Here is a 13195-nt window from a genome sequence, read left to right as displayed (position 1 = left end):
CGCACCTGGCCCCATCAGATAATTTTTTATTTCTGTCTTTTACTCTATATTCAAATTCTTCAATTTTTTGGCAGACTCTACTTTTTCAATTTGTAGAGCTTGCATGAATAGTGTTTTCCTTCTCTTGAAGTTTAGAGAGATCAGGTACTCCAATTCCTGAGCCACCTTGCTGTGACAAATTTTCCAGTTCTTCAATCTTTTCTTCCTAATTGCTTAGATTTTCTTGATGCTTACTATTTATTTCCCTCAATGTCTGTTGATGAACATTCTGTAATACTGATAATTCAAGGTGATGGTCATCAGTATCCTGACTTCTTTTTTGTTTGAGCTCCTTGATGGTATTAATATTTGGTGTTTGTAGTTTGTAGATTTCATTTTCATCAAAACTAGTTGTTCCTTCTATTTTATAAGTCTGAGCAATACACTTCCAGTGGCCAACTGGAGACTCAAGTTTTAGAACTTCATTGGACAATCTGTTTATTTCTTGTTATGACGAAATTATGTCATAAAAACCCATGTAATTATCGTGGAACACTGAAGCATGATGGGTACCACATGGAATGGAGGGGATGCAGTGTGAACGGGAACCTCCAGCCTTCCCTGAATGTGCTGACTCCAGCGCTGGCTGCCAGTCCTCCAACCGATCCAGCAGTGTTTGCTTTCCTGCTTTAGGAAGGCTCATTGCTACCTTTCTGTTGTAATTGATGTCGATAACGTTTCGTTTGCTGCTGTATCTGAAGCTCTGATGCTTCCTAGGTCTCTCCTAGGACACTACAAAGATCTTGAAGTCCCTCATTCTCTGATATTAAGAATTCCAAACTGGCATCAGTCTCCTTTATCCCATAGTTAGGGAACTCTTGCCTTTTCCTATGACATTCAGGAGCACATTTGAGATGTGGCTGATGAAAGAAGCCACATTGCTGCCCATCCGCCCCAAGGAATGGGCTGAGCTGGAGCCAAGGCCACCAAACCAGGAAGACATGAGTGTGTTAGCACGTGTGTTAAGGAAAACACACATTGGCCTTCATTTTTTTTTTTTTTTTTCAAGACAGCGTCTCACTCTGGTGCCCAGACTGGAGTGCAGTGGCGCCATCTCGGCTCACTGCAACCTCCACCTTTCGGGTAAAAGCGATTTTCCTGCTTCAGCCTCCCGAGGAGCTGGGATTACAGGCGCCCACCACTACACCCAGCTAAATTTGTATTTTTTGTAGAGACAGGGTTTCACCGTGTTGGCCAGGCTGCTCTCGAACTCCCGACCTCAAGTGATCTGCCGGCCTCGGCCTCCCAAAGTGCTGAGATTACAACGTTGAACCACTGCGCCCTGCCAGAAACAGATTTTCATACGTTGAAATAAACGAGAGGGTGGTCGGGCAACGTTGGGGTAGGGGAGGCCAGGCGGAGGAAGCCCAGTGGTCTCCTCGCCCGGAGCCTTCTAGCTCTTTGCCGGTGTCAGGTAAGGCACTGTTAGCCTCGGCTCCGCTCGACTCGGCTCTACTCGGCTCAGCTCGGGTCGGCCAGACTTAGAGGGCGGGCGGGCGGCGCCCCTGGAAGTGACGTGGCGAGGGCGGGGCCGCCGGCTGGGGGAGCAGCCGCCGCCGCAGCCGCTTGGGCCGGGAAGCGATGTAGTAGCTGCCAGGCTGTCCCTCGCCCTGCCCGGCCCGAGCCCCGCGGGCCGCCGCCGCCACCGCCGCCATGAAGAAGCAGTTCAACCGCATGAAGCAGCTGGCGAACCAGACCGTGGGCAGGCGAGTGCGCCGGGTCGCACGGGGGTCGCGCCGGGGCTGGGGGCGGAGGGCGGAGGGCGGAGGGCGGAGGGCGGGGGGCGGGACGGCTCCTCCTCGGTCCGGCGGCTCTGAGCTGGGCCGCATCCCCGCCCGAGACCAGCGGGGCACGGGCCCGGGGGCTGCGCCGCGCTGAGGCCCGAGCGCCGCGCTCCGGGCGGCCCGCCTGTCTCCCAGCGCAGCCAGGCCCCCGAGACCTACTGGGGCGGGCCGCCGCCTCCTCCGCCACCCCGCGGGGTCCCCTGCGCATTGTCCCTGCCCCGGGAGCATCACCCTCGGGGAGTAGACCCGGTCCTTCTCCCTTCCCGGGGGCCGAGCCAGCCCGGATCGCTGCCCTGGGCTCAACAACGGTGACTTCTGTCCCTAACGCTGTGTCGAGCGCTGTGCTGTGGGGGGCGGCATTCCCAGGCTTTGCCGGTGCTCTCGCTGTTTGCAAGTCCTTCTCCTGTTAAGTGCATGGCGGCAAGAAATGGCTAGGGGGACGTGAAAGCCAGTGGGATTTGCTCAGTGAGTTCAGAACGCCCTTTGAGGGAATTCGGAGGTGGTGCTGTCTCAAAACCAGGGCTCCTAGGAACTGGACTGCTGCTGCCAGTTCTTGACATTTAGAAATTTGGAATTGGCAGAAAAGGATTATGGAGACACCTTGCGCCAATTTAAAAAGTCTCCTTTGCTACGGCTGAAGTGCTTAACAAGAAACGTTATTGATTATTAAATGGCAGAGTTGGTAGATCAGGTTGTCAGAACAAGAAATGATTTGTGGTTTTTGAGAGTTTCTGGAGGTGACTGTCATGTGCCGTGTTATCTGCGGCTAATATTTCAAGGTCTTTCAGGGCAGCTGGCTGTACTGTACCGATTTAGTGTTTATTCAGCAAAGAGATATGAAAGTATGAATTTTTTACAGCTCTTTTGTTTTTCGTTTTTTAACAGTTAACGGGAGTTTGGTTTGGCTGAAGCACGTGGGACACTTCTTTTTTCTGAGTGTATGAAAATACTTTTACTTCCTCTAGAGTTTTCTAAATTTGCTTTTTACTGTTTCATTTCCTCCATCTTTTTGCTTAGTTTCCTTGTTTAATTTTTTCGATTCCCTACCGTGTTATTGTGGTGAGAATTAACTCTTATTTTCAGGGTTGATCCCTGCCCGTAAAACCCAGACAAACCTACTTTTCTGTTATTTGCAGGAAAGTTAAAGAAATAATGCTGAGAGGAAGGTAAACACGTGTGGTAATGGCGGCTGATGTTTCAAGGAACAATTTATAAGCACATGATACTTTCTTTTGAGTTTCGTACCCTTGTTAGTGTTCTGAGCAAGGTGCATTGTGGAACTAGTATTTAGTAAGTGCCAAGATAACGTTTGTCAGATAGTCAGTGTGGCCTGTTTTTACATTGTTCGTGACAGGTAAGGGACTTTCACTCTTTTTATACAAAGTTCTGAGATTTAATTCTACCAAGCTATTTGGGGTCTCTTTGGCTCCTGGGTCATCTTAGAGGCTCTCCCTTCACACTTTTTTTTTTTTTTTTGAAACAAGGTCTCCCGTTTGTCACTCAGGCTGGGATGTAGTGGTGCGATCTTGGCTCATTGCAGCCTTGACTTCCTTGGGCTCAAGCGAACCTCCCACCTCAGCCACCCATGTAGTTGGAACTACAGGTGGGCACCACCACAGCCGCTAATTTTTGTATTTTTTGTAGAGTGGGGTTTTGCCATGTTGCCTAGGGTGGTCTCCAACTCCTGGCCTCGACTGATCTGCCTGCCCCAGCTTCCCAAAGTTCTGGGACTACAAGCCTGAGCCACCTTGCCTGGCCCCTTCACATTTTAAAATTCCGGCCATGCTTGCCTACCTTCAGTTTCCACAGGAGGTTTTGCTTTCCTATGCTAGCATCTACTTGAAACTCCTGGAAGCCTCTCCCACCACACCTTTTCTCCAGGTACCTCGTGCTCATTCTTCAGCCTTCTGGGAAAGGTCTCTCTGCCCCTGAAAGGCATTCTATGATGCTTCAGCATAGATTGGATACCTCTCCGGGACGTTCTGGTAATCCTTTGTAGCACTTGTTTTTCTGTGCTGTGACTGCCTTTGGTGTGTGTTCTCCATCAGATTAAACACTTTGAGAGTCCCTGCTGTGTCTCCTTTGATTCCCAGGGTCTGCTGTGGTTCCTATCCCATAGTCAGGGTGCAATAGACATTGTTCATTCCGGTATTTGAGTTCTTACTGGATCGCCCTGGTGGTGTGGGCCCAAGTATGGGAAAATGTGAAGTGGATAGAGTAGATGGTGATTAATGCTGGAGCTATAATTCTGGGCCTGACCTTTGACTGTCTTTAAAAATCTTTATTGCTAGATGCCAGTGGAAGCTGAAGCTATTACAGAACTATTAAGGGTGTGGCAATTATGCACCCCAAGTCAGAACATCTGTTTTTGCTGGGAAACCTGTCGCTTATTTGCTGTTGATTTCCTAGATATGTGTGTGTGTGTGTGTGTTTTCTACTTGAGTAATCAGAAAGGACTAAGGAAGATAAATGGAGGTAGGAGAGTGCCTGGAATTGTTACTGTATGGAAGGAGGTGGTTCGTTGGCCCCAGAATCAGGATTCTGGGTGTTTTTAGGTCAAGATGAAGGCTAGAAAGCAAAGGGGTTTTTTGTTTTTGCCACTGTGATCTAGGTGGAGAAGGACATTATATATGTGAATATCATGCCCATTGTGTTTTGGTTTATCAATTTGTGGAATTGTAGGTGGTGTCTTGCTGTGAGATATTCTCCTCAGAAGGGAGACCTTTGAGTAATTTCACTGTAAGGTTCCAGGGGAGGGACATGTGGAGAATTAGTAATGCCTGGAAGGAATGAGTTCTCATGATGCAATTTGTTTACAGTGGGTGGATAAGTCTATTTGAGAAGATGGCCTGAAACTCACAGGGGCAAGGCTTATGTGGTGGTCTCATGGTGTGAGTGTCCCAGAGAAGTAGGATGGTTCTTTCAGTCCACCTGCCTTTTGTTGATTCATGCATTCAGCAGACACTTGTTGAGCCTACACTGTGTGCTGTCATCCAAGGTATTAAAGAATCGAAGGTGAATAGGCATGGTTTCTGCCCTGAGGGAGCGCAGGAGATATGTGGAAGAGATAGGCAAGCAAAAAATAATTATATACATGAGATAAGTGCTTAAGAGGGATGGCTAATGCACAGAGCAAAACCCAGCAGTCATTGGGTTAAGGGAGGTAACAAAAGGTAACAAAAGCTTCCCAGAGGAGAAAAGTTGAGCACCTTTCTCTGCCTGCCTTTTCACCCTTATTTCAAATATCTCTTGTATTGATTAGGTCTCTTTTGGTTGTAAGAAAACCCAATTCATAGCAAAGACAGGAATTGATTGGCTCGTAAGTGGCTCAAAAGTAGTGTGGCTGCAGATTTGGCTTCTTCTGGGGGTTCCACTCTTTTTTTTTTTTTTTTTTTTGAGATGGAGTCTGGCTCTGTCACCTAGGCTGGAGTGTAGTGGTGTGGCTCACTGCAACATCCACCTCCCAGGTTCAAGCAGTTCTCCCGTCTCAGCCTCTGAAGTAGCTGGGACTACAGGCCTGTGCCACCATGACCAGCTGATTTTTGTATGTTCAGTAGAGACGGGGCCTTGCCATGTTGGCCAGGCTTGGCCTCCCAAAGTGCTGGGATTACAGGCATGAGCCACCGCGCCCGGCCTCGGTTCCACTCTTTAGGGAGTCTGGGAGACTCCCACATCTTCCAGGTCTCAGAGGGAAAGAATACTCATCTCCCAGTCACTGCGGCCCAAGTCCCAGGATTGGCTCTGAATGCTTCTGGGTCACATGCCTTTCCCCAGAAATGGACTGGAGTCAGCGCACCCAAACCATATGGACTGAGAGTGGATGGTAATGGGTGGTAATCAGGCAAGAGATAAAGGTCATGGTGTGTCTTTTGTAGTCCTGCTAAAAAGAGAGAGGTTTTGTTTCTTGAAAACCCTTAGATGCAGATAATCACAGTTGGTGTTTTTGGGGAGATGATGTCTTGAGTAGAGGAAGAAGTACATTGAGATGAAGATCTTGAAGTTACAGAAGTGTCAAGGAGAAAAGGAATTTGAGAGACAACTAGGAGATCATAGTACGGAGGCTGTGATAGGGAGTATCTCCTTGGGTATTTATTTCTTTGGTGACTGAAGTTTCCCCTGGAGGTCTGAATGCTTTCACAGATAGTTGTTTTTTGATAACCCAGGGTTATAAACCCAAATGCCTAGAGGGCAAGGCCAGTGAAATGAATCAGTGACTTGGGCCATGTGAGGGCCACAGGGGACCTGGAGGACTGTGTCCCACCAAAGGGGCTGCGTGGGAATGTAGGTCCAGTGTGGGCCACCTTTGGAGTTTTCCTGAAATCTGCATTTTAACTAGCTGGCATTTAATCCAAATGCAACTGCAAAGACACTATGTGCAGCTGAACAAAATTCTTCTGTGGATCACCCAACTGCTCGTCTAGAAGGACTCAGAAATTGACAGTCCCTCTTTTTCTTTTTTTCCCCTGTACCTTACCCTGATATTACATTTTCACTTCTTTGGATTTGTTGAAAAACAGCTCAGCCTTTACTGAAATCTCGAAAGGGTCTGATAGTAACAGTCATCAACATTGCTATGGTGGTTTAGTGTATAAAGTGCTGTGCTAAACAGCACTGGCTTGGATCTCGGTCTCCTGACAATGATCACTTCTCTCTTACAAAGATGGAAACCTGGCCGGGTGGGGTGGGGTGGCTCACACCTGTAATCCTGACACTTTGAGAACCCGAGATGGGAGGATCACTTGAGCCCAGGAATTTCAGACCAGCCTGAGCAACATGGTGAAACCCGGTCTCTACAAAAAATACAGAAAACTAGCCAGGAGTGGTGGTGTGTGCCTGTCTCAGCTACTTGGGAGGCTGAGGTGAGAGGATCAACTGAGCCTGGGAAGTCGAGGCTGCAGTGAGCTGAGATCACACCACTGCACTCCAGTCTGGGTGACAGAGCAAGACCCTGTCTCAGAAAAAAAAAAAAGAGGAGGAAACCTGACTTTCTAAGTTTGCACAGCTACTAAGTAATGTCTGAGGCATGGCTTCAGTCCAGGGCCTCTGACTCTGGATCCCAAGTGCTTTTGAGTACAGGAACTGGGCTGCCTCTTCCCCAGGGAAGGACTAGTGTTTATTAACATTTATTAAACATCTTCTGTGCTTATGAAGCTGCTGGGCTTGGTGCTTTGCATACATTTATTTTATTGCATTCTCATCGCAACCCTCTGAGGTGATGTTACTTTTTTCTGGTTTAATGATGAGGAAGCCAGAGATCAAAGAGGTCATCAAGCTCGCAAGAGACAGAGCCGTGGACCCAAACCCAGGTTTCTGATTCTGCAGCAGCTATAAATTCTGATCACAGAGATCTGTTGACCTCCAGGAGTCCTCCGCTCCTAGGAGGTATGTAGAATGGATCACTCTCTAGGTCGTTGGATCCACTACCAGCAATGTGAATTCTCACACTGAGTCAAAGTGTGTCTCTACCTGCTGATCCCAGAATAGTCCCCTGCTGCCGAATTGAATGAATCTCATCTCTCTTCCCTGAGTCAGCCCTTCCTGTATTTGATGATCACAAACCTTATCCTTATGTTGCCAGTAATAACATTCTGCATCCCTCACCCACTCCACTATGTCCTTTTCCTCCCGCTGATCTTCACTCTGCCTTTCCTTTTACTTTTTTTTTTCTTTTTTATGATGGAGTCTCACTCAGCCGCCCAGATTGGAGTGCAGTGGCGCCATCTCGACTCACTATAACCTCCACCTCGTGGGTTCAAGCGATTTTCCTGCCTCAGCCTCCGGAGTAGCTGGGATTACAGGCATGAGCCACCACGCCTGACTAATTTTTGTATTTTTAGTAGAGATGGGGTTTCGCCATGTTGGCCAGGCTGGTCTCAAATCCCTGACCTCAGGTGATCCACCCACCTCGGCCTCCCAAAGTGCTGGGATTACAGGCGTGAGCCGCTGCACCTGCCCACTCTGCCTTTTCTAGGGGAACTCTGAACAATGTTTCTGAGAAGGGACAGGTAATGTGTGCTTTGCTTCAATCTGAGTGGATTCCGTCAATCTCTGCATAGAGCACGGTGAAAAGAGGTCCTCTGTTGTTGCAGCAGCTTCTCAATCTCATCTTTCATGGCTTTGTTATGTAGTTTACATGCTAAGAAATCCAGAAGTATTTGTAGGTGAGTGAAAATCCATTCTTCACTGGGGGAAAAAAAATGAACCCTAAAACCATAAAAATGATGAACCAGTAGGAAATTTTCATCTATAAATTTGAACCATAAAAGGATGTATTCATTTAGCATCATCTTTTATATGTGTAAGTGGCATGTTACTCTGTTACGGAATTGCCTTTGTAGCAGAGTGGGTGAGGCAAAACCTTCCAAGTCTGACATTATGGTCTAGGGTGCTGCAGACAGTACATGTACCATGCATTTTTGTCAGAGCACAGGACGTTTCACCTTTATCGTTCTATTTCAGTTTCTCACATGTAGGTAGATGCTGTAGTAACTATTGGTGAAGTACAAATCCGTGTAAAAATGTTAAACTCTCATCTGTTTGCTGTGTTTGTTTGTTTGTTTGTTTTTGGAGACGGAATCTCACTCTGTCGCTTTGGAGACGGAGTCTCACTCTGTCGCCCAGGCTGGAGTGCAGTGGCGCGATCTCAGCTCACTGCAATCTCCGCCTCCCGGGTTCACACCATTCTCCTGCCTCAGCCTCCCAAGTAGCTGGGACCACAGGCGCCTGCCACCATGCCCGGCTAATTTTTTGTATTTTTAGTAGAGACACGAGGTTTCACCGTGTTAGCCAGGATGGTCTGGATCTCCTGACCTCATGATCCGCCCACCTCGGCTTCCCGAAGTGTTGGGATTACAGACGTGAGCCCCCACGCCTGGCCTGTGTTTGTATTTTCTTAAAGGTAGGGATTAAAAGTGTAATAGGCCCACAGTCCCTTATCTGGAATCATTGGGCCAGATGAGTGTTAGAATTCAGAATTTTTCAGATTTTTCTAAAAGTAATAATGTACATATATTGTTGTCATATAATACTTCCATTGGGGTCTGGGACGAAACCCCATAATCAAACATTATTAGTAGTATGGAAAAATATATATACATATATTACCACTGAATGGATATGCATAAAGATTATACATAGTTTAATATCAGTTCAGGTCAACTTTGGTTGCCAAATAAGTTACAAAAAAAGACTTGTTTTTTTTAGAACTTTTTGGATTACAAAATGGTGATAGGGATTGTGGACTTGTCTTACTTTTAGTTATGCACCTGTTGAGAGTCTGTTAAATTTTTTTACTGTAAATAATATTTCCCGTATTCCCAAAGGTTGGAAACCACAATCATATAAGCAGGGGTCACAAACCCAAGTGCCAGGATGGGTAAAATAAATAAGTGAAGTGGGAGGCGGGTATAGGATGGTAGGGAATGGGGGGACTGCAGTGAAATGGTGAGTACATGTTCATTCAAAGGGGAGAGCTGCTCTTCAGTTCTAGCCGCTTGTTGCCAAGGTGAATGTGGGAGTAGTGAAGCCACATCTTCCATTTTTAATGATGCTCCAGAATGCTGATTTTCATGTGAAGTTTCTTGATATTTAAATGTTGGCAACTAAAAAGAAAAAAACCCACTGTTGGCCAAAGAAAACATCTGCAAGCATTATCTGGCTGTGGGCTGCCTGCTTTCATTTATAGTTTAGAAACTCATGCTTGTGGTATGAAAAGTTGTCAGTGAGCCGGGCACAGTGACCCGTGCTTGTAATCTCAGCATTTTGGGAGGCTGAGGTGGGAGGATCACTTGAGACCAGGAGTTTGAGACCAGCCTGAGCAACATAGCAAGAACCTGTCTCTACGCACACAAAAAAATTTAGCCAGTCATGATAGCATGTGTGTGTACTCCCCAGCTACTTGGGAGGCTCAGGTGGGAGGATTGCTTGAGCCTGGCAGGTGGAGGCTGCAGTCAACTGTTCCTGCCACTGTGCTCTAGCCTGGATGATGGAGTGAGACCCTGTCTCTAAATAAATAAGTTATCAGTGGCGTTCGTAATGAACTACTTTCTTGAGATGTGGATGGGTACATTTGCTTTATTATTATTCATTACACTTTACATACATGCTATATGTTTTTTGCACATAAAATATTTCATACTGAAAATCTAAAGAAGTTGATATGCACTTTACTTTAGAACTGCCTTATTTTCTAGCCATTAGGAAATTTTCATCTATAAATTTGAAATTTTAAACTTATTTATCTTGGAAAAGGGACTGAAAGCCCCACTTCAAAAATAGGAGCCCTCTTTTTAAAAAGTAGAAGTTAAAGGAGGTTAGATTGTAATGTTCATTCCTTTCCAGGGCCATAGTGATCTGAAGTAACATTGGGTGTCCACTGTTACATTGGGACAGGGAAATGTCCTTGGTCTCCTTTCTTCTCAGACCATTCCCCTGGGTGATCTTAGCCCCATAACTGTCACCTCATGTTACCATGAGGTGACATTTTTTTTTTTTTTTTTTTGAGATGGAGTCTTGCTCTGTCGCCCAGGCTGAAGTGCAGTGGCGCGATCTCAGCTCACTGCAAGCTCCACCTCCCGGGTTCAGGCCATTCTCCTGCCTCAGCCTCCCGAGTAGCTGGGACTACAGGCGCTAATTTTTTATATTTTTAGTAGAGACGGGGTTTCACCATGGTCTCGATCTCCTGACCTCGTGATTCGCCTGCCTCGGCCTCCCAAAGTGCTGGGATTACAGGCATGAGCCTCCGCGCCCGGCCATCTCATGGTGACAGTTTTATGCCTCCAGCCCTGGGGTCTCTTTATTCCTAGAATGATGCTGCCATCTCTCTCGAACATCTCGGCTGATATGGCCTGCTAAAATTGAACCCGTGAACTTCTTCCTCAGATTGCCTTCATTTCCCTCTATCTTCTAGTCCATGAATGAGTCACCAGACTTTGGCCTGCAGGGTAAATCCAGCCCACCACCTGCTTTGTGAAAAAGTTTACTGGAACACAGCCACTCACTACAGTGGCAGGGTTGAATAGTTGCAATAGTGACCCATATGGCCTGCAAGGCCTATGGTATTTATCCTCTGGCACTTCATAAGAAGCGTGTGACCCCTGCCCTAGGGCATTAAATGCCCTCACACCCTCCTTAGTCACCTGTCAGTCCCATTCTTTCTTCTCCATCATCTCAGTCAGGTGATGGGACTGGAAATTCTGCCCTTTGATTATCTTTTTTTTTTTTTTTTTTTGAGACAGAGTCCCTCTCTGTCACCCAGTCTGGAGTGCAGTGGCATGATCTCGGCTCACTGCAACCTCTGCCTCCTGGGTTCACACCATTCTCCTGCCTCAGCCTCCTGGGTAGCTGGGACTACAGGCACCCGCCACTGTGCCTGGCTGATGTTTTTTGTATTTTTAATAGAGACAGGGTTTCACCTTGTTAGCCAGCATGGTCTTGATCTCCTGACCTCGTGATCCGCCCGTCTTGGCCTCCCAAAGTGCTGGGATTACAGGTGTGAGCCGCCACGCCCAGCCTAAGTTACTTTTTCCATGATGAATTCTCTAGAGGTTAGACTCACTACATTTATAGGAAATTAATATTTATATCATGACAGTATTGCCAAGTTGTCTACTAAGATGATAATGCCATCATTTAGTTTGTAGTGCAGCAAGTAATGTTGCACAATAATGTGTGTCATTATGCATGACATGATGAATATCACATTTCACCATCACCTTAGTTGCATTAGATATTGTCTTTAAAAAATTTGTTATTTATTTAAATTTTTTCCACTAAGGTCAAAATGAATGTGTTCTTACATTTGTATTGCTTTATATGAGTTTTCTGTATGTGTCATTTGTTTGTGAAGGAATTAACATTTAGTCATCAGTTTCATTGCTCAGTTACCAATTTAGTTCAACAAATATCTCTTAACCTGTCAAATGACAGGGACTGGAGTTAACAATATAATTGATCCCTGGGGACTTGAATGTGGAGCCAGAGCTACAAACAGATAATCTGAATGTAACCAGTTTTATCTATTCTAGCAGATCTTAGGTGTGATTAATGAAATCTTATTGCCATTCTTTGATGTATTTATGTACTGTAATATAAACAAGTTAGCATTCTTGTTCTTAGATAAGTTCCTTAACAGATACAGTGATGAAACCTTGCACGTTAATGACTAGGTACAGATTTAATACAAGTTTCAGAAGATAAAGCGGATTCTATAAAACATCTAAGATTTCTATAAGAAACTGTCTTTTAAATAGGTAGAGCCTATTCTTTACAGCAAATAAAATAATAGGCATGTTTGATATAAAAACAGTATTCAGGTTGGGTGCGGTAGCTCATGCCTGTAATCCCAGCACTTGGGGAGGCCAAGGTGGGTGGATCACCTGAGATCAGGAGTTGGAGACCAGCCTGACCAATATGGTAAAACCCCATCTCTACTAAAAATATGAAAATTAGCTGGGCATGGTGGCAGATGCCTGTAATCCCAGGTAGTCAGGAGGCTGAGGCAGGAGAATTGCTTGAACCCTGGAGGCAGAGGTTGCAGTGAGTCAAGATTGCACCACTGCACTCCAGTCTGGGCAACAGATGAGACTCCGTCTCAAAAACAAACAATATTCAGTTCATTTCAGCCATACATCTTGTGAGACTGTGTTTCCTCTATGTTAATTACAGCTTATTGATTATTTGCATTGGCTACTTCCCTTTGATTATCCTAAGATGTTTCTCCCTTCCTCTCCTTTCCCACAGCTCTTCTTTTTGGATGCCTTCCTTATCAGAGATAGCTTTTGGTTTAGTAGTCAATTTGATCTCTTCTTTAATGTTTCATTAGCATTTCTTCTGTAGTTAACTCAGTGTTGATCTTCCACATGGTTGGGCCAAATTTATACTTCTTAAAGAGTTTAAATCTTAAATCATGGACCGAGTAAACAGGTGCTTAAATTAATATAAATCTTAAATAAATGTACAGAAATTATTAAAAGCACCCATCAGCTGTTACCTGTCAGTGTGAATATGTGTAAATCAAGCAGCTCGGATATCACGTGGTCATTGGATACTTTCGCATGCCTGAGCTGGAGTGGCCATTTGAAACCATGGCCAGCTGTACTTTGGGGAAATACACCGAAGTGTTTCTGCTTCACCAGGTGCAGTGAGTGCTTGGATGGAGGGAGTGTGGGCACAGGCACAAAGCAGGGGAGTCTCTGAGATGTGCCTGGGAGTTCAGTGAGGACTCTGCTGGGCATGTAGCATGTGAGCAATCGTTTTTAAAAATGTTTTTTCATAGAGGCAGAGTCTTGCTATGTTGCCCAGGCTGGTCTCCAACTCCTGGCCTCAAACAACCCTCCCATCTTGGCCTTCCAAAGTGATGGGATTACAGATGT

At 45.9% G+C, this 13195-nt stretch overlaps 1 protein-coding gene across 9 annotated transcripts in view; it reads left to right on the top strand.

Annotated features, from left to right (window-relative positions):
- The first annotated feature begins 1582 nt into the window (after positions 1 to 1582).
- LOC105485037 (Rho GTPase activating protein 17) overlaps positions 1583 to 13195 on the top strand; it is a 118447-nt gene continuing 106834 nt past the window's right edge. For 7 of the 9 annotated variants that reach the window (XR_989321.3, XR_989322.3, XM_071084262.1 and 4 more), the window contains exon 1: positions 1588 to 1745. Coding sequence is in view for 7 of the 9 variants with exons in the window: in XM_071084262.1 (XP_070940363.1) it covers positions 1693 to 1745 (53 nt within the window). In the remaining 2 variants the exon portion in view is untranslated. Of the gene's footprint in view, positions 1746 to 13195 lie in introns of all 9 variants that reach the window. The other 2 variants (XM_011747219.3, XM_011747212.3) reach the window with 1 other exon arrangement.

The sequence above is a fragment of the Macaca nemestrina genome, chromosome 18 (genome assembly GCF_043159975.1).
Source record: "Macaca nemestrina isolate mMacNem1 chromosome 18, mMacNem.hap1, whole genome shotgun sequence".
Lineage (NCBI taxonomy): Eukaryota > Metazoa > Chordata > Mammalia > Primates > Cercopithecidae > Macaca > Macaca nemestrina.
The sequence above is the reverse complement of the archived record's forward strand: the minus strand, read 5'-3'. Positions and strand labels throughout refer to the sequence as shown.